The 27,052-nt window shown below is 36.6% G+C and overlaps 3 protein-coding genes across 6 annotated transcripts in view; 2 read left to right on the forward strand and 1 right to left on the reverse strand.

The window, feature by feature from the left end:
- Positions 1–8,741, forward strand: part of TRAPPC13 (trafficking protein particle complex subunit 13) — a 31,943-nt gene extending 23,202 nt beyond the window's left edge. For all 4 annotated transcript variants that reach the window (XM_036402824.2, XM_036402825.2, XM_036402826.2 and 1 more), the window contains one exon: positions 59–8,741. In XM_036402824.2, coding sequence (XP_036258717.1) covers positions 59–163 — 105 coding nt within the window. In that variant the 3' untranslated portion in view covers positions 164–8,741. The remainder of the gene's footprint in view (positions 1–58) is intronic.
- Positions 1,562–26,133, reverse strand: SGTB (small glutamine rich tetratricopeptide repeat co-chaperone beta). Its single transcript, XM_036402823.2, is given in 13 exon segments — positions 1,562–4,947; positions 6,417–6,500; positions 6,760–6,797; positions 8,833–8,895; positions 8,982–9,120; positions 12,091–12,195; positions 14,512–14,611; positions 18,273–18,342; positions 18,766–18,869; positions 23,934–24,056; positions 25,795–25,945; positions 25,947–25,997; positions 26,000–26,133. Coding segments are annotated over 13 exon segments (1,266 nt in total). The 5' UTR covers positions 26,126–26,133; the 3' UTR covers positions 1,562–4,835.
- The window catches only part of NLN (neurolysin), a 36,287-nt gene continuing 35,308 nt past the window's right edge, over positions 26,074–27,052 (forward strand). Inside the window, exon 1 of the mRNA XM_036402821.2 lies at positions 26,074–26,155. Coding sequence (XP_036258714.1) covers positions 26,124–26,155 — 32 coding nt within the window. The 5' untranslated portion in view covers positions 26,074–26,123. The remainder of the gene's footprint in view (positions 26,156–27,052) is intronic.

Genomic DNA, 27,052 nt, shown 5'->3' on the forward strand with positions numbered 1-27,052 from the left:
TGGTTTATAATATTAACAGTTCTTTCTAATAACTCTTATAAATATTTTCCCCTTCTAGAGTGTCTCTGGCCTAAGACTTACAGACACATTTTTGAAGAGAACATACGAGTATGATGATATTGCACAAGTCTGTGTAGTTTCTTCAGAAATCAAGCAAAGCTGAGGGAAAAAAGATCTGTAATTTTACTGGGGTTTTTTTTGACCAACTTCTTGATGTTTTTGCAGTCAACTGTTCTAAAATGAGTACAAACAAAATCAAATCCCTATATAGCTGTAAATGTGATAATGATTATTTAATTTCTCTGAGCATTTCTTCAATGTTTTCAAATCTTTTAAAACATGCATATGCATTTTATGTACTAAAAATAAAACCTTTGAAAAAAGTGTAGTTCTAGCAAATTATATTGCATTTACATCATCTCAGGACGGGGGGATGAGATTGATAAAAAGACTAGGATTTTGTGCTTATTTTTCTTAATTTTTTTTAAGTATTTAAACCCTTTTAAAATCATGGCTCTGACAAGACTACTTCAGTTCAAAAGAATTGACCTTTTACAGACAAGTTCCTGGAATCCAAATCCAAAAAAAAATAATATGGGGTATCTGGCATGGCAATGTATCTGCATGGTACATGTATAGCCATAGGAGATAAAACCTGATAAAGGCATGAGATGAGAGAAATGCAGCTGGCACTGTTAGAGGCACTTGGAGCTAGGAATTGGAGTATAAGCCTAAGACTGTGTTGGTTGTGGCTCACTCTTTGAAGAGGAAGCAATACAGCAAATCTATCCCAATTATCTGCTGTCATGAGCAGAGTTGTGCATCCCTCCAATACAAGACATGCTGTCAACAGGCATGTTATCTTCCAATTAGTAGTGAACTGAAAACTAAAATAGTAGAACTCAGGTATTTTTTATTGTTAAAATAAGGTGGTGACAATTATTCTTTCCATCCCAGAGGCAATTAAATAAATTTTCACCAAAAAAAAACAAAACCCAAAAAAAAAAACCAAAAAAAAAAAACCAACAAAAAAAAAACCACCCTGCATTGCCCTCTTAGATCAAGTTCTCTAAAGCATATACAGGAAGAAGTTTTGGGCCTGGTCAAGCACTATAATGTCCTTTTCCCTAACTTTGTTTTGACAAAAACTGGAAATATTTTTGACTGAAATATCTGTGGTTACCCAGAGGTAGTCATTTAGCAGATAAAATGGTGACTCTCTTTCCTAGTTTAACACTAGGAGGACTAGTGTTAAAGACTCTAATCAGCAGCTTGTATTTCTCAGCTACCATGTTGGCACTTAGCAACTTTATAGTTAGTTTTGACACTCTTTTACTTAAGGCTTCCCATGTATAAAATCTTAAGAGTAGTATTCAGTGTTAAAATATTGGATAAATTGAGGACCAGCTTTGTATATTGAGGGACTAAGTCCATACAGGAAAGAATAAATTAGAAATGTATCCTGCCTATGTGATAAAATCCAACCAACATGAACAGGTATATAAAGAATGCAATTTACCTGTTACTTGAGATACATAAAAAAAAGAGAAAACCACAACTATACACACAAAAAGGTATATAACTTTATTCATAATATATCTTTGAGTTAAACTACACAAATTGAAGGAGATGTAACCATATGGCAGTAAGAGGTAGGAGAGATACAGAAATAGTAGACAAGTTGCATTATGCCAGTATGACTTTCTGTTGCCATAAAACAATCTACTCAAAGTTACAGAGCTAGTACTATCTTAGTATGCATGAGTGATTTTACTTTGCACTTGTTACAAAACCAAGAGTGCAACTGAAACAATTTCTAAGCTGAATATTTCATTAAATGTCTTTATGATCATAGTTAGAAGAATATGCTCCCATGCAAGCAGGTTACAGGAGTTCACAACTGATTGCAAAATACTTTCTTCTCTCTACACTGATGGAACAGTAATGATACAAAACCAATTAGGTATAAATACGGATTTGCTTAGTTGAATGACAAATTGCAATTGATCTTAAATTAAAGCAATATTTACAGGGATTGTGGTTTTCCACTTTATCTAGCAGGATGAAAAATTTTAGCGCAAGATACAGTGCAGTTACTACACGGGAAAAGCTTCCTTCCACACCCTGTGATTAAGACATGGTGCATGACTGAAACAGTCTAGGCAATTCAAAGAAAAGCAGATTTTAGCATAAATGATCTTTCTGTTCATGGTTTCAGTGGAAAAGCATGTAATGACAGCTCCTGTTACTGGTTTCACTGTTTTTTGTTTAGGCTATAAAGCCCTTTCTGTTAATACATAACAAACAGAGAGTGTTTACTAGTAAAGTATTGTGCCAGTCAGTTGTAGCACATTCCTGAAGGCTTAGCTAATGCTGTTAACATTTTAATATATACTCTGGTATTTATCTGAAGTAAAACCTAAACACAACAGTATTATAGCATGTGAAGTGAAAGTTACAACTCCATGAAGATGACTTCAAGAGTAGTTTTCAGGTAACTAACCAATGCTTCATTCCATTTAACCTTGGGGATTGTTCTCCCATAAATCCAATAAGCTATGGAACTTGTACTTAACAGTAAAAGTACACAATTTCTTCTGCCCTCTTTGGATCTTAACATACTTTGTAGTTCTTAAGGAACTCTCATGACATTCTTGACACTATTTCAAAGCAGAAAAGTAACTGCATGAGGATTGCTCTTGCAAAGTGAGAATAATTTGAGTTTCTACAGAGATATTGGCAGAGCTGCCCACTCCACCATGGATTTTATATTCCCCCTATCAAAGTTAGTGAAACACTCTTTGGGCAGTTGAAGATATGAAAGAGAATTAAAAGCAACTGTGAAGTTTAACATACTAGGTAAAAAACGCTTCTCTCCTGACACAACACAGTATTCCAAGTAATACCTGTACACTTTTTTTAGCCCACCCAGAGCCTTCATAAAACTTCCTTCTAAACAGTATTCCTGTCCTACTCAGTGTAATTGAACTTAAGTAAGTTTCCTTGAATGAATAATATTCAGGATCTGAACTACCCCTGACAAAAGATCGCTTTAGGGATTCTCTTTCATGTCATCAGATGTTGAGTCAGAAGCTGTTACTTGAAAATGTACTTAATGTAAAGCTTAAGTATCTCTACAACCTGGAGAAAACAGCTACACCAACTTAAAGAGAGAATTTTCAAAAGCATTTTAATGCTGTACATAGGCAAGCTATTCAATAAAGTATGAAATGTCTTAAGATTGTTTATGTATTAAGCTTTACCTCTTTAGTCAACAGATGGTAATATGGATATCCTAGATTTGTGTTTTCTCCAATTCCTTTCATTTCTCCTTGGATCAGCATTTTTCTCTCTGGTTTACTAGGGTAAGATTCATACCATAGATGTACAATGACAATTTGTTAGAATCAAGTTTATTACTTACCCCCAGATTTTGCATTTGCTTCTGCTGGAGGAGCTCTTTTATGAGCACAAGATCAATTGGATATAAAGTCTAAGGCTGAGGAGTTTGTGTGTATTTCTCCATTTGGGAGTCTGTTGTTATTCCTCCAGACTAACTGGCCGTGAGAGATCACTTTGCCTAAAAATTCAAAGCAGGCTCCTCAAATTAGTTTAAATATAGGAAGAGGAACGTGTGTTGAGAAGGTCCCTGGGCTAAGAACAAGTGTACTTTGTATCACAAAGCAGTGTGAACAGTAAACAGAGTAAAAAAGGTTAATATACTAGACATACAGAAGAGCAGCAGTCTTGCAAGAGTAATATTAACTGAGCAAGAAACAAATACTATAGAGTTGAAAAATCTTTAACTTGACTATATAGCCATCATTTTAGATAGGTATGTGTAATTAAAAAAAATCCCCAATTGTTTAAGCCAGTGATTTATCACACAAGAATAGAAAAAAATCCTTCTAAGGCAGTTCTTTTTTAAAATTTTCAGTACTAGTTATTTGTACAGTCACAGGCTCAGTTTTAGCTCATTACAGTTAAGAATTTTAAGTTTCTATTAAATACTGCATACATACGGAATGTAATACAGCTTGCCATGCCTAGGAACATAGTGCCATAATTGTGACCTCCAGGGCTGCCATCATGATGAGGGTACATGGCAGTAGAAAACGCAACAACTTTTCTTTCCTTTCCCAAGCAAAGTTCCATTTTGATTTCTGTGCATTATCCTGCCCAGAAATATTGTCTTCTCTTTCTCCACAAAGTGTGCTACTCCTTCATATGCAGTCACCTCCCTCTCTTCTGCCCAATGAAAAGTTGAAATGTATTTCCTGTTACTCATGAAACCCCCTCCACAGGATTAAGGAAACAGACTTCTCAAGCATGAATTTTAAGTACTCTCTATATCAACACTACTTAATGCTCATTATAAAAGGGCACATCAGATGGGCCTATTGTATCAGTATTTCAGTATTTCAATACTGTTTAAAGGAGTACAGCCATCGTGATTCTCAGCATACTAACTAACACATCTTTTACACTATCATTTTAGAAGTAGCTATTAGGCAAGATCAGTGCCCTACAAAACTCCTCCCCACTCAGCAGCCCCGGAGGTCAATCTGATGCACATACTGAAATGACTTGGACTTGGGGATTTTGATAAACCACCTATTCAGTGTATTGATTTTCAGAGAAGTAACTATACATAAACACTATGTCCCAAGTTATGCGCAAGAGATCTGTTTATCAGATTTATTCTTGTTTGCAAACACACACAAAGAATTTTCTGTCTTCTATTCAAGCAGAAGAGTTACAATGGTGCTTTTGCTACTAACTATGGTATGCGTTTTGGGGTTATACATCATTCCAATTCATATGACTTGTTGAAGTCAGGAATGTTCTTCAGTGCTGCCACTCAAATATCGGCTCCGGATATGATTTCTCAGTTGCTCTATGAGCTCAGGATTCTGCTGCTGTATCTGCTGTGCAAACTGCTGCCCCCTGTGTTGAACAGTTTTAAGTGAGCTCAGCAAGTGAAAGCAGCATTTGTAAGAAAACAGGATATCACAATACAGCTGAAAGGTGCATTACATTAAAATTAAGATTAAAGATACCTTGATTTCCAGTTTAAGGTATTTGCAGTCTTATGAATTTATCTGGTTGAAGTGTCCCCAAACAGGATCATTGTCATAAATTTATTTTCATTCTTTAGTACTATTACTTCTACTTGATCACATGGAGGAGAAAAGTATCACCTTACAAAATATATTGCCTTTTATGGTAAAATAACACATCTGCTACAGTGATTTATTACCTTCTTTTTGACAGGATCCACTTTAACTGTTTAAAGTAACAACTCTTAGAGTTGGCATGCAACCTTATGTTAATGGTTCCAGAAATACAGTATGCAGCTGCTGACTTGTACTTGTGAACGCAATGTCATTAATTGAAAGCAAGCATACTATCAAATTTTTGTATCTTTCATGACTGAAGTAATAACAGATATATCTATAACAGTTGTAGCTTAAGAATTAAATTAATAGAAGAAACTATTCCATGTATAACAGAAGCATAACACTTGTTTACTAATAAAAAAATAATAAGTAAAAAATATGATTTCACAAAAGCCTAGCTTGTCGTCTCTATTCTGCATTTTGTGCGAGTAGCAAACTATCAAGACTCCTTCAAACTACACTGCAGGTTGAAGGAAAGACACATTTTTATAGATGTCTGCATAGTCCACAGTTTTTATGAAAACAGCCCTAAATTTTTGCAGCAAGACATTTCTATGTGTGATGTAAATCATAAATTACTTTTGCCCTGAAGAGGTGAAACTTAAAAATAGTTTGGAATTGGCTAGAATGCTGAAATAAAGTAAAATTGTATGCCCTATTGGAGATCTTGGGATATAAGCAAATGGCAGGTTTTTTTGCAGACCCTTCCAGATGGATATCATCATTATAGTATAAAAACCTTGCGTCCTGAGTTTTATAAAGTATTCTTCATTATCCTGAGTTTCCTGAAATATTCCTCATCTAAATGAAGGGATGCCAGCGCAGAAATTGGTTTGACTTGTGCTAAGTAAATCTGTAGCTTTCCTAAATAGTATCTGAGATATTAGGTAGTTATCCACACAATTTAAAAGCACAAGTAGGAGTACTTAAAAGATTTAAAGGAATTTAGTAAGTGGCATTAGAAAATGCCACTTACTAAATATGAGAGTATGAGAACATATGAGAACCAGAAAGTGAAGCTGAGCACACAGCAGTTCAGTGATTCCAGTTGATGGCAATGTATGGAGGAAACAAATGCAGTCCTGGAAAATAAATCTTACAGTTCCTGGTTTTAATAACAATCAGTGGGAACAGACCACAGTATAATTCCCTTGACCCTGCTCCTTTTTAAATAGATGTTGCACAGTTACCCTGCTACAAATGTGACAGTTAAAAAACCATGCAGTTCTTACTTACGCGTGGATCAGGCTGGACAAATCCGAAAGGCCACCAACCCCAGCAGCAGGGCCACCAATGGCATTTGACATCATCCCTGACATCCTGGAACAGTTAGCACAGAGTTTGCATTGAGTTGTGCAGGGACCTTTACTGTAAGCAATAAGCCCCACTTATTTTTTTAATTGCTAAGAGGAACTAAGTTGCAAGGAGAAGAAGCTACACTTTTACAGTAAGCAAAATAAAATTACGTTTTCAATAATATATCTACATTTCAAAAATATAGCTGTAAGTACTATGCATCTTTTATTAATTCAAACATCTTAAGACATTTGTTTTAATGATAACCCAATTTAATACTTACAGTTGTTGAATTTGAGGATTTTGCATTAAGCTTGCTGCCTAGAATAGACAACATACAGCTGAAATTATAAAACATTTACTACTTGGCTGTCACTGAGAAAATCATGCAGAAGAAACCCACATGCTCTGTTCTGTTTTATTACAAAATTAAGTTTACATGCAGAGTAAAAAAAATCACTACAGCAACATATTTCATGGATGAAGCTGATACAATTTGTTATGTGTTAAAGAAAAAATAGTGGTTATAGATTCAGACATGAAAAATATGACAAGCCATTTAACATAAAAAACCCAGCCCCAGAAAACTAAACAAACAAATGAAACATTGAAGAATTGCAAGGACAAATGTTTTCAACTGGACTTTTTGGACAAAAGTCTGTATTTTGTTGCTTCTCAGCCTGGATAAAATAATTTTGTAACTACTATTAGTACCAGGCCTTAACAGTTAAGATTATGGCCACAAAATATTTCAGACCAAATTGGAGTGTGGACTTACTTTGTAGTATGGTTTTGTGGTAACATATATCTTCTCTGGTAACTGTGTATCTTCTTATTTTGTAGTAAGCATGAGGCTATTTAAATTTCTCATTCATTAGATACCTCTAAAATTATACTGCTTTTACCATAGTGTAAGGGTGTCTGTGGACTGATACTATAGAAAAAAACGTGATTTTTCAATGTTAGTAATGTTATTCCTACAGAAATCAGTGTCTGTATGAATGCACCACCAGTAAACAAAACACAGTATGTGCTTCTTAACTGTCCTATTAAAGATATTACAAAAATCAGATATATCCAATATTCATTTTATTGATCAATATATCAATATATATAGATAACTCAAAAGTAAATAAACTTTTTTCTCTAGTTAATAGTTAGATATAAAATGGATAAAATGTCACATGCAGGTCAATTCTAAGCTCAATATAGGGTTAGTTTCTTCCATCAGTAATAAGCCTTATCTAGTTTAGAAGCCAAAAACTGAGGCTAATACCAATTTTCTCAAGGTCAGAGAGTGAGGCAATTTTTTCACCTTAATAAAAAAAATCCAAGTAACTACACCTTGGGAAAATAACTCATTCATTCCTAAATAAATGCTCTGTGTCCTATCTAGTTCACCAGGCATCTTCTGGAAACAATGTAAAAGATTCTTTCCCCAAAGCCAGCTCCATACATCATTGATTTCAAACAGACAGAGGTTGTTTTAAGTACATCGTGTGGCTAGTGAAGTAGTACACATAGATGCAGTGCTATTTAATCATGAACGCCATCAGAGAACTTGCTCCCTCTTTCCTTGCCTACTGTCTCTATTATTTGGACCATGTTACCAAACCAGATATATGGATCTCTTTTGAATGCAGTGCACTTCCACACAAAAGCACTGGCTGAAATGTGCTGTTCCATTGAAGCTACCAGAGTGCTTGTAAAGTTTTAGCTGTTTTCTTAAAGGAAGTAAGTTTGGGGGTTGTTTTTTATGGGGTTTTCTTCATTTATTTTTCTCAAAATTCCATTCCAGAGAGTTAATTAATTCTGTTTTGTTAAGAAAGCTATATGGGAAAAAAGACAACTCTGAGGGAGAAGTACACAATTTGTTATTGTACTGAACGTAAGAAGAATGCAGTATATGCTATTTATATTCATTTTTTTTAAGTCTTAAGGTTACTAGGGATAATTTGAAAGAGTAAGAAGAGAAAGGTCCCTTGGATAGTTCTCCCAAACAAGAGTTACTTTAGTCCTTGTATCATTGTTAACTGTTCCGTGGAGAATTGAAGAAATTTTTATCATGTTGTTGACAAGAGCTTTCTGTCATAGCATACATAAAAACAGCATAGCTAACCTATATGTGTTTTTTTCTATAAGTAATAGAATCAACTGGAAATAAGACAGGCTTTATTGGAGATACTTGCTTCACTCCTTGTTTTGTGTGTAAAATGATGTAGAAAAGTTTAAATTTAGTGTAATAAAACCATTGCTATAATAATACTGATTAAAATTGCTTGTATTATTGAACAACAGTTGTTCTTAAAAGTTCAGTTTTTAAAACGGGATAATGCAAACCTTGAGATATACTCACCATACTAATGAAGGCAGGATTGTTTATCAAACTTGCCATGTCAAAACTCAGTCCAGTTCCAGTCTACAAACAAATTGCAATTGAAGCTAAGTTTCCTACAAAATCCCAGTTTAAACTATTGTAAATAAATAGATACAGAGTAAACTTACAGGACTGGACACATCTCTTAGTTTCTGTTCTGCTATTTTCAAATTCGACTTGTAAGAGTCATTCTCTGGATCAAGATCCAGTGCTTTTTGATAACTGGTAACTGCTTCTTCATATTTATTCACAGAGGTCAGAGCCAACCTAGTATGAAATGAAGAAATTCTGGTTAGAACATAAATGATCGTCAAAAGCTAATGATATATTTTCTGTTCTAAGTAAAATAGTATCTCACAAGTGATTTTTAGCTTGACCATTTTTAATTAAAACAGGTACTACTGCTTAGTGTTAACACTTTTTTTTTAGAGAAGGGGATCTCTCAAGAACACATTTTGCGTTGTCTGTTTCATATATATGCGAGTTTCATTAAAAACTCTTTGGTATCATCAAGTGACTTAGTCACTTTAAGACCAGAAGCTGTATCTGGCATCTGTGCCTTTTTGCATAAGCTTCAAGTGTTTTTTTTCCAGTTCTTTTGACCTAAGAGATTATTTAGAAACTTACATGGGTAGGTAGGGCAAAGATACTCTTAATATGAGTTATGCAATGTTAAGAAACTAGACCTACAAATGCATTGTTTATTTTTATATATATTAAAACCCCATACTTTTAATATAGCAATTACTGTATTAAATATTTGAATAGAGAAGATGTTTCATGATTATAGTGTTGTCTTTATATGTTTATATAAAATTATTTTTATTATTAACATTTTCATTATCTTAAAATACTGGACCTACAAGTTTCAGCATTTTTGTCTCAGGATCAATGTAAAGGTTCTCCTTTTGGATCTTGTACTTCAACATCTTGACAAATAAGTTATACAGCATAGTAGTAATATATGTAAAATGCTGAAAGAAACCTTATTTAATGTTTTGAAAAAGACTCTGCTCCAGCAGCTAATGAGAGCACAGGATAGACTTACTACTTTTAAGTGGTTTCAAATTTGGTTAGCCACTATGCTTAAAATATCATCTTTCTTTGAACTACTATTCCAGAAGTCCATCTGGCTGCAGTTTCAATTCTATCTGCCATTGTATTTTCAATTTATACTGACCAAAAACCTAATCTGATCTTTTCCACATTTTGTAGAAGATTTGTGTAACCCACATTCAGATATTTAGTACTTCAGTTCACCTTCTGATGCTGAACTACACAGCCTGGTTTGATAAGCCTGTGCTTATGCCCACTAACAGACCTTGGTCTTTCATCTCATGCAAACAAGTTCAGTGTTTTAGATATATCCGTGATTGTCATGGCTCTCAGTAAGAGTATAAAACTCCAGGAATTTCCCATATAGCTCCTGGAGGAATCCACAAAGTATTAGTTTTGTCTCTCTTAACTCATTTACCCCCATAAAACACAGTCTCTCCCTTTTGGCCCATTAACTTGCTAAAATAGTTTCTGCCCAGACAAGAAATGCAATTCATTATTTCTGTGATGCAATAGTGCTTCTTACAGAAAAAGTATTTAACAGAGAAAGTTTCTTGGAGCATAGTACAAGTCAGAACAGCAGACAATTTCTTTCCTCACGCCTCCTACCCAGACAAGTGGTCTTTCAGGATCAGGCTGGAAATACCACCTTTAACTGACATTCCCACTTTAAAATGTCTCCCATCTCTGAATATTTGTGGCATTTCTGCATCTTTCTGTGACATATAAAGAATTTCTGTAAGATTCTGAGAAAAACTGATATGTCTCCATAATGCCATCAGAGAGCACATCTTTTTCATAAGGACTTTGTTGAGAAGGTGTTTTCTACACTGGGGCCATGGGGGTGGGATTTTCACTTATTACTAAACAAGCACAGTTTCCTCAATCAGCCTGTGCCAAATGTTTACTCATCTGCTGCGTTAAGCAATGGCTTGTAGCTCAAAATATGTCCTCTATTAAAACAACCAGACAATAAAATAAAGAGAAGCTTGATTGTCTGAGGATGGTCCCACTTTCAGTGTGTATCAAAGAAACACTGGTCTTACACCCAAAACTCTAAAATAATCTCCAGTTAAATCAGCCTGTAGCATCTCTCTGTATCAGTGAAATCAAGGGAGCTTGGATGGTGCTATATGAAGAAACAATCTGAGGAGAGTTAAATAAAACAAAACCAATTCAACCTAAAATTTTGAAATCAATTCATCATTTCAAAAGCTCCTTGGTCTAGGTTGGTATTAGTAAAATCACCTGTATTATGGAAAGTTTTTTAGTGATAGAATTCCACCATATTTTATCTTAAAATAAATGTCCCCTGTGTGGTTTTGTCCCAAGCCAACAAGAATTATCATAGACAATTTCAGGGCATGGTTCAAAATTTAATACAGACCAATGCAGTTTAGCAATAGGTTGTTTGAATGTGGCCACTCCATACTGCAAAGTAAATTTTATTAACATGGACATAAGCCATTTTGGGCCAACTGACTCAACAAACAATCCCAAGCATTTTTTAATTTACTGGTATAAATATAACCTCAAAAGACATAATGCAGCATTAAGTCCACTACTACAATGTGCTTGATTATTGAAAATGTAAAGCTAGACATCTTGAAAGAATGGCTCTTCACTCAAACCAACAGCCTGTTAGAGCATTCCTGACATTGTTTTCAGTTAACACTTAAAACCACCCTCAAGAGGCTATGCAGCTAATCTCTCAGACATTGCTGAGAAAATCTGCCAAAGAGACATAGCTTATTCTTGCTAAAATAGCTTCTTCCAAAGAACTATTGAAAAGAAAAACCTGCTAGTGTGAAGCCCCAACGCTATTCTCTAACAGCATCATTAACAGATTCAGTGTACCAACAGCAGAATTTTGATTCCTTTTAACTAGTTAGGAGGTAGGAAAAAACTATCATTACTTCCTAAACTAAATCCAGCAAGCTGAGGAATTGAAAGATAAAAACTGCAAACTGATGGAATCTGATGAAAATACTGCTATCAACCACATAGAAAAAGAGCTGACAGTCTGATAGGGTCACCTTCAGAAAATTGTTATACTTAAACAACAACAATGCTCTGTAAGTGAATTACAGTGAATTCTGTAAGTGTCTCCACATATTTCAGAAAATCTATGGTAATGTACACGTGGGTCTTCAGTTTTTACTCAGATTTCTATTAGCTTACCCCATTCTTCCATATGCTTTGCTGTACTTTGGATCTATTGCTATGGCACTCTCACAGTCCTTTATAGCTTCTCTGAAGTTGTTGAGCTTACTTAGAGCAGCAGCCCTAAGAGAAAGATGGTAAGGAAATGAAGCTTTGTCAGAAAAAACCCAACCAACCAAAAAACACACAAAAAACCAAAACCAAACCAAACCAAAGAAACCCAACACAAAACAACCAAAGCCCAAGCCTAGATATTCACACATTTCTGACTTATTTAATCTGACTTTCCATTCGCTATTTTGGCTATGCTTAACTTTCTTTAATGAAGTAGGACAAGCAAATGTTATGAGTTAAGTATGTGCCTAAGCGCATTGCTGGACTATGGTTTTGGAGAACATGTACTCACCTCGGAGGACACAAAGGACAAATAATTCTAAGGAACTGTCTAAGATCTAGGATATGACTACGCACAGAATAAATCATAAAACCTATTACAAGAAGTGAAACAGTCAAGTAGTAGTTTATATAAAATCACTGTTAAGGAGAAATATTTTATGTAATTGGCATTTTCCAGAAGTATAGTTTGACAGCCATTCAAAGGAATACTGTGATTTTTCCCTGCTCAGGATTTTATAATTCATCTCAATAACCTCTGCATTACTAAATTACAGTTACATCTCTATATTGGAGAAATATTAAATGTTGCAGGTATTAATACAATAAGATTAAAGACTTGATCAAATTAAAAAGGACACATTAAATGAAATTAATGTGACACAATTAAAATGAAACACACTAATAATCAAAACTTCACCAGTTTGAAAGGTTACAAACCACTCTCATTTATTTTTCCTAGGTTAAAAAATTATAGTAAAAATTAAAATATTTTCATTGCATAAAGAATATCAATTTGTTATTAAGAATCTTTGTCCTGTGATTAGCTCCAAATTGCTTGGGTTTTTCTGACTTTGATTAAAATGTCTTCTGAATGGGACTACTTATCTGCTTTTGGGCTGTTAAGCAGTAGTGCAACTCCACAGAGGCCAGTGAAGATTTATATATAAAAGGTGGGGGCAATGCTTGTTCTCACATGTGTTTGAACAGAAAACATTTTTCCATGTTCACAAGAAGATTTACATGGCCAGTTAAAATTTTGAGGGCATATCAGTCCACTCTTTTTTGCACTGCTGTGGATAAAAAGCAATCCCACTGAATGCAGCATGTCCCCATGACTCCCTAACAAGCTTAAGAATAAGGTATATACTTATTGAAATACTTTTATCATCCACAAAACTCCAAACAACTCCTGTTTTCTTTTAAATCATTACATACAATACTGTACTGACTGACATTGAAATTCATTTTGGTTCTCACAAATGTGGTATGTGATGATGCAACACAAAAATTATTTCTGCTCTTGCTAATTAAAACTTTGACATTTAAGCCTGTACTGAGGAAACTTCCAGTGATTTCAGGAAGCTTTTGAATCTGGTCTGATATTTCCATTTTGTACATAAAGTGACTCATGTGATCAGTTTTCACAAGGAATGTAGATGATTTACACTTTTGAACTGCCATCCTAAATATGTAAAATGTTAGCAAACTGCATAATTTCCTTTCTCTTTAAACTTGCCTTTAAACACTGAATCTCTCATTTCTATTTATCACAAACTAAACTCCAGAGCAATGGATGCAGAGCTTCAAAAATAGCACAATCCAGTGGGTACAGTGCCACAAGGCCAGATTTACAGCACTTAAGTTAATATATCCTATATCCTTAAATTAATAGTGGAGGCACTCTAGAGGTGGGCTCATTCCAGTAGGGCCTAAAGTCGGGGCTGCCTTTGCTCTTTGGCTGCTCTTCCAAGCAGTGTTCCGCAAGAGCAGACAGCTGTGACTGGGTTACCATGCCCTTCCAAGCTTACCTGCTGCCAAATCACTATGTCTTCTTCATTCATGACGGTAAAGAACAGATTAGATAAGAAAACTGTAACAGCAGCATTGTTATTTTTCAACAGGTCTCACATGAAAATACTATTTACAAAATGCTTGAAATCTCCAAAATGGTATTCCTGCATTGATGATTTTTTTTTTGTCAGTGGTAGCTAGTACTCAAGGAGACAGAGAGAGCAGCTGAATCACTAGAACACTAGAGAAAAAGGCTTTTACTACTCTCAGCAGGCTAGAAAGCACAACCTACGTTATGATTTAATATAGACAACCTGACACACACAATACCTTATCTGAAGAGTTGTAGGTAATTTTAAAGCCCATTTTAACTGATACAGACATGCTGAATGAGCCCATTTTTACCCTAATTTTACAAATCCAGCAATAGATTTCTAAATAGGGGTTTCTAGCCTTTGACCTCCTTCACAATTTATTTTTACAGTAACGTTAACAAAGTCCAGGAATGAAAGGTGTGTATCATGGGTTTACCTGTTGCAGTAATAGACTGCATTGTTTGGATCCAGTTCTATAGCCCTAGTGTAACAATCCACTGCAGCACCATAATTTTCTTCCTTCATATGATTATTACCTGAAATGAATTATAAAAAGCTCTTAAGTAATTAGATGAGACAGTATGTAGTTAGATGAGACAGCTCTGTATGAAAGAAACAGAGCAGCTACATTTTAGCATCTACAGAAGTGAGTTATGACTGCACTTTTTTGAGATACATCCTTTTAAACAGAAAAGTCACAGAATAATGCAAATAAAAACATCTACTATGTCTGTGAAGTTTACTATGTACATTGCAGTACAACACAGAAACCTTCCTCTTTTCATTTTGGTATTTCAGACTTTCCAGCTAGTTTCTGCTGTTAAGGAAAGACCACTTCACTGAGAAGTGTAATTGTAATTGCAGTTTCCTCTCTAGTAAACTATCTTTGCAAGCCCAATATGCTATGTTAATTTTTTAATCTCATTTTCTTATATGTCCCAACAACTTGCTAGTAAGTATCTAAGTAACACCACCAAAAAAATCAAACTAAGCACATAAGCCCCATTTTTGTGACACTAAATAATTAACTCATTAAGATAATGAAAATTATGTATAGTGTAAGCAATCCAAAAGGATTCAGAAGTAAAGTTTCTCACCAAGGGAGCTTAGAACTTCTACTTTGTAGCAAAGTTTCACATTTCATGTACTTTAAGTCCAGTGGAAAAAAACCCAGAAACGTTTATGTAACTTCTTTATGGACAGAAAAATCTGGACTAAGGTCTTTCAAAGCAAAAGACACGTTACACATTCTTTTGTCCCCAACACAAGGCAATCCTGGTAGTTTCTCTCTTTCTTGATGATACAGCAGTAAAAATCCCTAGTTCAGTGCCCTAAGTTGTCTGTGGTTTTGCTACAATCAATTTTTGGCCAGCTAGATCCTACAGAAGCCTTGATTTCCTAGAAATGTCAAGAAATGGTCAGGAAAAATATAGATTCCACTGACTTCTTGTATTTCAGCCAAATATTTAAACCTTCTCCTAAAATAAACAAGTCAAGGGATAGGTCAATAAGTTACTACTGATGTAGGTAACTGCGTAAGCAAAGGCTAGAAAAGTTCAGTCAGTGCAACAGTTTATCTCTGAGAGAAAGCAAGACTGTGGAGCAAGTCCTCAGTGCTTGCACTAACTGCAGCAACTGTACTTGCATTTATTCGTGAACACAAAGAGCTTTGTGAACAAAACCAGATTTAAGTAACCAGATTTAAGTATCATCAAAGTAGTACAAAATCACATCCTCCAATATTGCTACATTAGACTGTAATTATAGTAAGCGGTCCCTTCCAGTGAGAATTCAAACAAACTGTACTTGCGTGTATACCTTCAAAATACATGCAGAATGTAACAACATCTTTCTTGTTTCTGGAGGCCCACTGTTTATGCAGCTCTCCTTTGTTCTGAGGTAAAGATCTGTACACTAAATTATGTTTTCAGACAAAAAACCTTGCAAGTCAGCTGCACTCAGCAAGATTGCAGCAGTTAGTGTTCCTTTAAAACAAAAATGCCATCAATGTCTATCAGCATTAGAATTTCTGATACTGGTCTGAATATGACCCAGCGTACAAGGTTAAGTTGGAGATAGTATCAGTGCATACCCTTCTTGTTATCTCTCTCTCCAGCTGCAACCTTGATACAGGAAAACAGAAAAATAGCTAGATCTACTAATTCTGCTGAGATAAGGAAAAGCAGCTGTATTTTTCTATTTTAATGTTATACAAAATCCTTAGGACAAAAAAATTACACGAAGGGTTATACTTCTGAATGTGTGTCCTCTATACTGTAAATACTACCTATTGTTATAATTATGCTGTGGTAATAAAACACAGATCTTCTTACAATCAGGCCACCATTACATTATACAAACCTGCACATAATCTGTGCTCTTACACATCTTACACTAAACTGAAGTGTCAAATGATATACAAGGTTAGGCATCTAAATTCAAGTATTAAGTAGTCTGGAGTATATATTACTTCCTGGTTACCAAGAAAGAAAATTTAGCTCCCTGATTTTGTTTTGCCATTCATTAGTGAAAATCTACAAAGATTAGGGCTGGTTTGAAACCAGAGGAGCAGGCTGGTGGCCACAAAGGTGAGGCAAGTTGTTCGTTCCATTGTTGAGGGTATACAGATAGAAATGAGAAAAATCACAGTTATAGAATTATAATATTATATAAGATACACATCAAGTAGAGTTGTCCAGGTTATCTAATTTATTTCCTAACTCAGGCTAGAAAATACTCATAACTGAAAAGCACGATAGCAGTGATAGATAATATGTGTGTGAATATGCGTAGGATCAAAACAACAGAGAAAGCAGGACACAAAGTTTTAATTTTATTATGGGAAATTACCAGAGGCATTTCAAGCAGTTCAAAACTGCTTACTAATGCCCCTGACAGATGACACTCTAATCGGTACTTTGTTACCAAGTTTAGACCCTTCTAGTTTTTTTCAGCAGAGCTGTGGAATTACTTTGGTAAAACCACACAAAGACTAATACATAGTACACACTGATTTCATTTCCTCAGTCTATTTCACAGACCCTTGTGGACTGAAAGATAGCAAGACTGATATCACAGATTTAAAAGAGATGTAACACCCACACCTGCAAAGTGCTGACTATTCCTAGGGTTCAATAACCATACTGAAACCAAGAGGTAGTCTTCACTTTCCATGAATTGGTAGTAACAGCAAAACAAAAAGCCAGCATGCACAGCAGGTAGGTTACAACTTACTAACACATTTTCACTTGTGACCTAACCATGTTTGAGCACTCATTCTCAGAATTAAAAAGCTAATGAGCAACTCCAACAATTAGGAAAACTTATTTCAGAGCCAGTAGTGAACTGCATTTATGATTACATATGGCCAGTTTTAAGGTAAGAGAGACATGGAATTCATTTTGAAAAACAACAGGACTTCTTCCACATTATTACAGAAATTTTGAGAGGATTATATCTGCCTTGCAGTTAGAAGTTTACTTGTTTTTCCTATAAAACTCAGCTACCTGAAAATCTAACAGGTCACAAACAATGTGATTCATAAAGCATCAATCCATAATAATTCATAATAGTGCTACGTGCTTTTTATAATTTCTCTCCCCTTCTTTCTGAGGGGAAATAATATGGATGCCTCCTTGGGTGGCATTAGTGACTTCTATGCTACAGCTGGTTTTCCTCACAGAACAGCAATAAGAGCTGCCAGAGGGAAAATAAACAACTGGCTTGTCTGCAATTTTTATAAAGCACACAAATAATTTCACATATGTGAAATATTAACCCTAGCAAGTTCAAAAGAACTTTTCCATTGGCTTCTGTTGGGTCAGTTTTTAACCAATGTTTGACATGACATACCCATTTCAATAAGAGAAGAAACTTGTATTACAATTCCATGCACAAACAGCCAAACAATAGCTGTTCATTCTTAAAGTTTCTGCTACCTAGGAATATTTCTAACTATATGTTATCCCATAGATTTTAAGCAACCTCCAGAGCCAGGAAGAGAATAAACATTATTTCCTTTGCTCCTGGATGGAACAAATTACCTAGCCCTCTTAGGGCGTAGCAGTCACCAGAGAATCTATAAGCTGAAGTTTTTTGTAGGGTTTGTGGTACCCAGCTGCTATACTATCACTACCCACAATAATGCAAAAATATAATAAGAGCATAAGTAAATTTATTTCTGTTTTTATTACAAACCTTCATCCTTCAGTTGGTCAGCCTTTACAACACCTTCTGGTAAAGAACGTGAGAGAGGCAGCATGTCATTCTGTATGGGAAAAAAACCAAGATTTTTTCCTTTAATATATAAGCCCTGATTTTATAAAACTTTTAGAAATAAGTGAGAAACATCTGCAAACTATGAATAACCTTAGGCACATCAGGCATTTATCTCTGGGAATTGCAAAATGCTTAAATAAAGAATAAAAAAATTCAAGTGAGAATGAGGCATCCACTCTTTAGTAATTCTCTAAATGGAATTTTCCATGTCTAGCTGAAATTAATTCCTCCCACTGCCCCCAAAGATTCACATTATCCTAGCTTTTATGGAAATGTAGTTTTTTTCATATTTTCCTTAAGTTTTCACATCATTTTGACCTATACAGAGCTTTAATATTGTTGTATTCATATACAATATGAAACCTTAGCACATACTAGAAGAGTAACACTAGAATCTAAATTAAATTCTTACCTTTTGAATAGAATTTGTGAACATTTCTATCAAATGCTGTGAGGATGCAAGATGAGTATCTTCCAGGGTAATCTTAAACACAGTCTCCAGACACTGAATTGCAACTTATAGGAAAAAAAATTAATAACATAGGTCACCAGTTTCTCAATATAAGCATAATTTCACTAATTTATTTATAAAGCTGTGACTCACTTCCTTATTCAACTAGTAAAAGTAGCTCCTTGGAACATAAAAAAAAATAAAGAGAGGCTACCTGATCTCCACAGAATGAAAAAGATCTAAGATATACACAATCCACATATAGTTTGGTCATTATATTTAAACCAATTTAAAGTTTAATTTTAATTCTTTCACTCTTTTAAAGTTTTTTTTAAATATTTTTTGCCAGCTAGATCCTACGTAATATATATAATGTAAAATATAATGATTTAAGAAGAGCACCACAACTCATAACACGACTAGAAATGTCCATGTGTCACACACCCCACCTCAAAGCACACAACTGGCATATATTTGTGTGACATGACAGCTAGAAGAAAATGGTTCATCTTTACTGTACAGAATAAAGGCAAGATACTTATTAGTCTCATCTTTTTTTGGAGAAAAGTATATTTATTTGAAGATACTTTATTAATCAAATGTTGCATTAATCACAAAACTTTGTCCTATAAAAAAAATATCTGCAATACCCTTTCACATGTTCTGTGTGTAAGGATTAGCCTGCAATAATGTAAATACACTCACCTAAAAATGAAAACTTAAAAATGTAGAGCCATATCCCTAGCTGAAGTTTTAAATATGCTCATAGTTTTAGACAAAAGAAGATTAGTGGCAATTACTATACACAATTCTCTCTATATACATACATATATATATGTACATAAACACAGTTAAACTATTGCAAATTATGTAATTATTTTCCTTATAATCTTAAGAACCTAGTACAGTGTTTTTATTAACATATATCATCTAAATGTTTTAGACTGAAAACTGAGGAGGAACAAAGAAGGGTCTTTGTAAAGCCTAGCTTCAACAGAAAAATGGGTGTTTTAATACATATTAGGGATAATCACGAGTATCTGAATTCAAATTAAGTATCAGTAAAAGCAGATTCTTAGTATTTAAACTTACCCTCAATCCAATGTTAACATAATAAATATAATTTTAATTATGTTTTGCATTATGATGAAACTGAACACTGATCCAAAATTAGAAAAGTAAAATTACTGAACATTAAAAACTACAAGGCCAATTTTTATCTTCTATGTCAAAGCCGCCAGGAAGGGGTTGGAGGGGAGGGGGAAGAGATTTGTAAAACAGGTAGTAAAACCTGGAAGATGTAATTTTTTTAGAAAATTATACAATAGAAATTTCTTACAAACAGTATGGCATGACACAAAGTTAAAGTTGATAGCATGTAACAATTGAATACACTGCTAAATATGCATTATACAAATTGGTCCTATAATCTATAAATCAATTGACCAGGTCCTAAATCACCCAGTAAGAGCACTGAGGGATTCAGGTTAAGCTCATTTGTCTCCTGCTACATGAAAAACTTAATTCTTGTAAACACAGATTATGAATTTTGAAATATATATAAACCTTTAATAGTACTTTCTATTACCAGACTGATTATAAAATCAGTGAAACACATATAATTTTTCCTTATATGGCTTAATAGGATGCCACTTACAATAGTTTCTTACCAATTTTCCCTGCCAGTTTTTTTTACTGAAAGGCACTCCCTTTTTTTAATGCCTCTCCTCATTTGTAATTTTGCATAAATTTAAAATACAACCCAATCCCTTACCTTTCTTAAAGCATTAAATCTATGACACCAAATCTCTATGATATAGAAGAGTTTCACAAAATGCAGCAGTGCACATTATGTGTAAACAAAATTACTCTCACTACAGTATTATTACTACTCAGCATTTTCATCAAATAATTAGTTGGTGCTGTAAATTCCCATATTTCTCCTTCAAGTGGAAAATGGAACTTATAATCCTTCTGTCTATCACTTATAGTATATGTGATATATATAGATATAATAAAATTAGGACCTCTTACAGGATGAATCAATAGATTAGAATAACCACTGGCTAAATGCAAGCCAACAACAGAAACCCACACAGAAAGAAACATTGCTAAACAGAAACATTTTCAAATCAGAAAATATAGTAAGTTGTGACAAGGTCTGTAACTACCCTGTTTTAACACTATACAAAAACACAACTCCAGTAAAGTCAAAGGACTGGAAACCTGGTTTTTGCCTAAAAAGTTTTTCAGAAGGCCAGACTGCCAGCACCTTGATATCCCATTTATTGAGGCACTGTCAAATTCCACAAGCTCGATATTATCAGGGAGAGACTTGATGCACCACGTGAGCTATTCACCTGAGATTTTTCCTTTGTCTGATATCCAAGGCCAAAGTTATCTGTTCTCCCAGTTAGCTCTACCATCATCCACCGAGGTGGCTGAAGCTTGAAGTGACCACCTGGCAAACCACTTCCCTGCTGAACAGCTGGGGCTCACACAAACACCCACTATCTGACAATACCAGCACTGGGCTATGCTGGAACCCAGTGCCACAGAGCTCCAGGACTTCTGCTGTCCAAATACAAGTCTGCATCACCAAGCAACATGAAGGCCAACACAGCCTGCATCACAGCCAACTTGCAGGCTGAATAATGAGCATTATCTGGGCTGCTAAGGCCCCATTAGTACTTGCTGTCATCTTGCCTCATCTTACACATCACCTTACCCATGTCAAGTATTACATGCATCCACTGCCTTCCTGTTTTGGAAACAGTGCCCTACAGAAAATAGTTGTGGTATATCAATCACAGAAGTAAGAAGAAAATCACCGCCATGGGTATGTTGTAGAGAGTTTTTGCTTTAATTCCACAGAAATAGGTACTATAGAAAAGAAAAAAGAAAGGGAGAACGAGATAAAAACCCCCACCCGGTAAAGAAGAAAGAGAAATAACTGCAATTTAAACAGAGTCTAAAATATAACTTGGAAGAAGGGAAGTTTCTAGTTCATACAAAAGAGTTGAGCACTAACCACCGGGGATCTGTATCACTGCTGGAGATGCTAGGGGAATATAGTTCTCTGGTATACCTTCCAATTACTCTGCTTTCTCAAAATAAGGCATTTTTATTCATCAAGCAAGTACAAAATTCCTAAAGGAAATTCACACTCTCATTGACATTTCTGTAGAATTCAAACATGCAGTATGCAGGTTATCATTGAGTATGAATACATCCTAGACTTGTATTTTATAAAGGCTCAATTTTTTTTTGTGATGTTCTATCTCTTTTTTTTTGGTTGTTTTATGGAGAGTGGGAACTGTTTGAATTACTTCTTGGCACAGTCACTTAATCATACAGTGTTTTGTCTTTTCACAGACACCAACTAGGTACATAAGGTACCAACAAAAATTATCAGTCAATTCTCTTCATCCCTTATGTCTCCACGTAACATTAAATACTTCAGTGAGTAAGACTCGGCTATTGCTACTGTACATGCACTAAAGATATTTTGCACAACTAAAATGAGTCTATTTTTCAGAATGCCTGCCTCTTATCCTCTAACACATAGCATATGGTACCATGCTTGTGGCAGAGCACAAACCTAAAAATAGGATTTCAGATCTATATTAAAATGGTAACTTTTGCCTTGGCTTTTAAGCACAACTGAGGTTTTGTAATATCTTTTATTTAGAAAAGTGAATCTTAAAATTGATTCTTTCATAAACACATTGGCTAAGGCTGCTCTAAGACATGTTATCAGGTAAATTTTCAACCATTACCCAATTTTTACCAGTTTCATTATAAAAGCAAAAGTATATCTCTTCATTTCTATTATATATGACTTCCAAAAACATTTTTTTCTTTTATCAAATGAACATCATCATAATCTGACACAGGTCAAATTTTTTGATGGCTGCTGCTTTTCAAATGTACAAAATGCTCCAGATTCTGACATAAAACCAAATCTTTTGGCTTTTATTCCTTTGGGACTATCCTTTGAATATAATGACACAAAGCTTTCTTTCTTGTTTACTTTAGTGAACAACTACACTGGACAACCAACAGATAATAGAAAGAAGCACACTCCAGGTTTATCTTTTAATTTACACAGGATTTGCTTTGCATCTCAGCAAAGTCTCTCCATGCCTAAGATTTCACAGAAATCAGTGATCAACTGCACTGCTGGTCGTAGACTTCTCTCTCCAAATTCCTCCTCTGGCTGACAGACACAAGCAAAGACTGCTTGAAACAGTAGAGAGATCTTTTTAAAAGATGCTATGAAAAACTTACTGCAGTATTAAGACTTAAATCTTCTCTCAATTCCACATTCTGATACCACCTGACATGAAGTCTCCAGTAATTAGGGAAAAGGAATAAGAGCAGTATGAAGGAGAACATCAAATACTACAAGGTTACAAAGACCTAATGAGCATCTGTCAATAGAGAAATATAGAGAGAATATGTCTACAGATAAATGAACTTGGGTGTATAGTAGAAGCTACATCCTACTGAAAATATCCACTACCACATACTCTTTGGAGCCAATACTCAAGTGAAAAAGAAAAGCAAAGCATTTATCTTATTTTCTTAGGATGTCTTTTTCCTCATAAATAACACAGAATCCTTGAAAGTAGGAAACAGTTCTTCTCATAAACCAAAACCAATATAGTAATTGTTTTACTTCCTCTGTAACCAGCAGAGCTACTAACAGAAATGAAATGAAGAAAGAACGCAAACATAAAAGAGAGAATGAAGCAGCAGAAATTTGTGGTACACATACACAAGTCATTACCATTGTCTGCATTATAGCACTGCTTAACTTAGAATCATAGAATTGTTCAGATTGGGAAAGACGTCTGCAACTGTAAAGTACCTGTTGCTCAAATTAAGGCACTACACATTTGTAGCTTTATAATACGTTATAAATGAGAGATGTCTTACAATTAATAATCTCAGAAACATTAGGATCACAATCTCATTTGCATATAATTTTTGGTTTTTATATACAAAAAACAAAATTTTTTTTGTTATTATACATAAAGGAATTTAACATCTGTGCAGGCACTGTATACATACACACACACACATATATATAAATAAAAACACATGAAAGTACATTTGTTGCTTACCTTCCAAGCTTTCTTGTTCATCTGGAGTGAAAGTATCCATCTGACTCTGTTCTCTCAAGAAATGGATGACTGCATAAACCAAGCGCTTGACTGATGACATGTTGGAATTGTTTTCTGTTATGTCTTAAAAACAACAGAATCTCTTATTTTAGAAAATTAATCCCTACAGTATTCCAACCTCCTAGTAACCTCAGTAAGAAGTACACACAATACATAAAACCCAATCCTTCACCAGAAAGCCCAATAACATGATGTGTTGAAAAAAGTGGTGAATTTGCATGGGTTAGGGAAAACTGCTACAATCACGTAGTCTAACTATCAGCAGAAATGCACATATTTCCTCCAGTTCATTCCTAGAAGAAAAGTTCACCAAGGCTAAAATAACTTAGCAACTTATTTTTCATTTATAGGTTTTTTTAATGGTTTGCATTTTATTTACATATATACTTGCAAGTAGGACCATATGCTAAAGTCAAAACCAATAAAGTCACTGTGATAAATGTAATGACATAAAGAAACACACTCCAGTAGAAATTGTTTTATGATATGACTTGGTGTTACCCTTTGATAAAAGATATTCTATGGTCTGATATGGTGTTATCCTTTGATAAAAGAAGTTCTACAGTGTGACATGCACAGTATTATCCCTTCAGTGTAAGATGTTCTATGGTGTGACACAGTGTTATCCTTTCATAAAAGGTGTTCTCTGGTGTCACATGCTATTATTCTTTCATAAAAGGTGTTCTTTGATGTGACATGGTGTTATCCTTTCATAAAAGGTGTTCTCCAGTGTGACACACTATTATCCTTTAATAAAAGGTGTTCTATGGTGTGGCATGGTATTATCCTTTCATAAAAGGTGTTCTATGGTGTGACACGCTATTATTCTTTCATAAAAGGTGTTCTATGGTGTGACACGCTATTATTCTTTCATAAAAGGTGTTCTATGGTGTGACATGCTATTATTCTTTCATAAAAGGTGTTCTATGGTGTGACATGGTGTCATCCTTTCATAAAAGGTGTTCTATGGTGTGACATGGTGTCATCCTTTCATAAAAGGTGTTCCATGGTGTGACACGCTATTATTCTTTCATAAAAGGTGTTCTATGGTGTGACATGGTGTTATCCTTTCACAAAAGGTGTTCTATGGTGTGACATGGTGCTCTGAGCAGTTTATTGTCACTTTGGACAAAGAAATGGAACATGGTGACCTCAGTGCATACTTGTGATTAGTGACACTACTGGCTCAGTCTGATTTCCATTCAGCATCATCTGGGAGTTATATAACTCGGAGGACAATTTTAGTCACAACTTTTCAAGTTATTTTTCCTTAAACCATTTTGATTTAAAAGGACAGTCTTATCCAGTTTTCCAAGCAAAGCAGGTTTAAAATATAGCATTAAATGAATGGCAAGATCAGCACCTGCTCTTCCTACCTTATTTTCTCTACAGCCCGCGACCAAATCGGTGTGCGGTCAAACCCACACCAGGCAAATTCGCGTCGAGACGGGGAAAGCCGGGAAGACCACCGGCCGGGAATGCACAGACGCGAGCGCTGGGGTCCCCTATCCGCCCCCATGAGGGACAGCGCGGGTCCCACCGGCCGGGCCGCGCTCCCTCCCCACGCCCACCTCCCGGTCCCTCCCAGGCTCGGGTCCGCTCTCTCGGGCCCCAAGGACAACTCTGCACCACCCGCGGCGCGGGCCCCTCCCGACACCGCACGGACCGCGGCCGCACCGCCCGGGGCCCGACCCGCCCCACCGGCCCCGAGCTCCACGGACCGGGGGCTGCGCGGACGCGGCTCCCAGCCTTCCCACCCCCGAGGAGCTGCGCTCGCCGAAGGGACGGGCATCGCCCTTACCGTGCGAGATGCGGCGAGTCCGCGCTGCCTCTGGCTACGAAACACCAGGGACGCAGAGGCGTGAGGAGGCGGCGGAAGCGGATGCGCAGGACCGCGGCGGAGCGGCGCTGAGCACTACGCCCGCGGGCGGCGGGAAGGCGGTGAGAGTGCGGTGCGGCGCGGCGCGGCAGCGGGCACGGGAGCAAAACCGCTTCTTCTTCTTCTTCCTCCTCCTCCTCCTGTCCTGCCTCCTCCTCTTCTCTGCAGCCCGTCCTGCCTCCTCCGGTCTTTTCTCCTCCTTCTTTACTCCTCCTCCCTCTCCGCTGCCACCGCCCCCCGCGCCGCCCCCCATGCTGTCGCTGTGCGCGGGCGCGGCTCGCAGGTAGGCGCGCGGGCAGGTGGCGGGGCCGCGGTGGCCGGGCCGGGAGCCGTGTCCGGTGCGGGGGGGGGTGCGGGGGGGGGGGTGGGGGAGGATCCGCGGTGTGGGGGAGGGCGGGGGGGGGGCAGCAGGGGCCGCCCGGCCCGGCTGGAAGCTGGGTCAGCCCGGAGCCGCTCCACGGCTGGCAGGAGGTTCTCGCTCCTCGCTCGAGGAGCCAGGCCTGAGCCCCGGGCCGAGGTGGAGCTGCCGCGGGAGTGCGGGGCGCGCTCCGAGGGGCCAGGCAGACAGTGGGGCAGGAAACCTGACTGCCTGTGGGGCTTATTGCCTCAGCTCCTGGTGCCATTCCCGCAGCCTGCCCTCCCTGCCGCGGGCTCCCTTATGCCCAGCTTCAAGGTGGGCAGGGTGGGCGCGGCGAGGCGAGGTCTCCTCTTGGTACTCTTTGCAGAGAGTCAGAATCACTGCATGAGAAATCAGACAGAACACAATGGATTGAGGGATGCGGCTGTAGCAGCGGGGCTCTGCAGCAGGGTGTACGTGAAGCAAGACCGGCTCACAGTGTGCTCATAGTAGCTTTATAAAAAGGTGTGTCGCTACTACACATTGTAGGACAGGTGAATCAGGTACCAAGGTACCGTCAAAAGGCTTTAAAATAGGAGATTACTTATTTTCTTTATAATGAACACTAGCTCTAAACCCCAGAAAACCGGTGTGAAAGAAGGCTTGTAGTCAATTCTAGGCAGACTAGACAAATTAACATAATTGCTTTTATTTTGGCCTCTCAGTTTTTCTAAAGGACTGCATTTGATAGGAAGCACTGAAATAGTTGGAGGGTACATTGTGGTAAAGAGAATGGAGCTGAATTTCAGCATGAAATGGAAAAGATGGTTGCCTCACATGGTC

Source organism: Molothrus ater, chromosome Z (assembly GCF_012460135.2).
Source record: "Molothrus ater isolate BHLD 08-10-18 breed brown headed cowbird chromosome Z, BPBGC_Mater_1.1, whole genome shotgun sequence".
NCBI lineage: Eukaryota > Metazoa > Chordata > Aves > Passeriformes > Icteridae > Molothrus > Molothrus ater.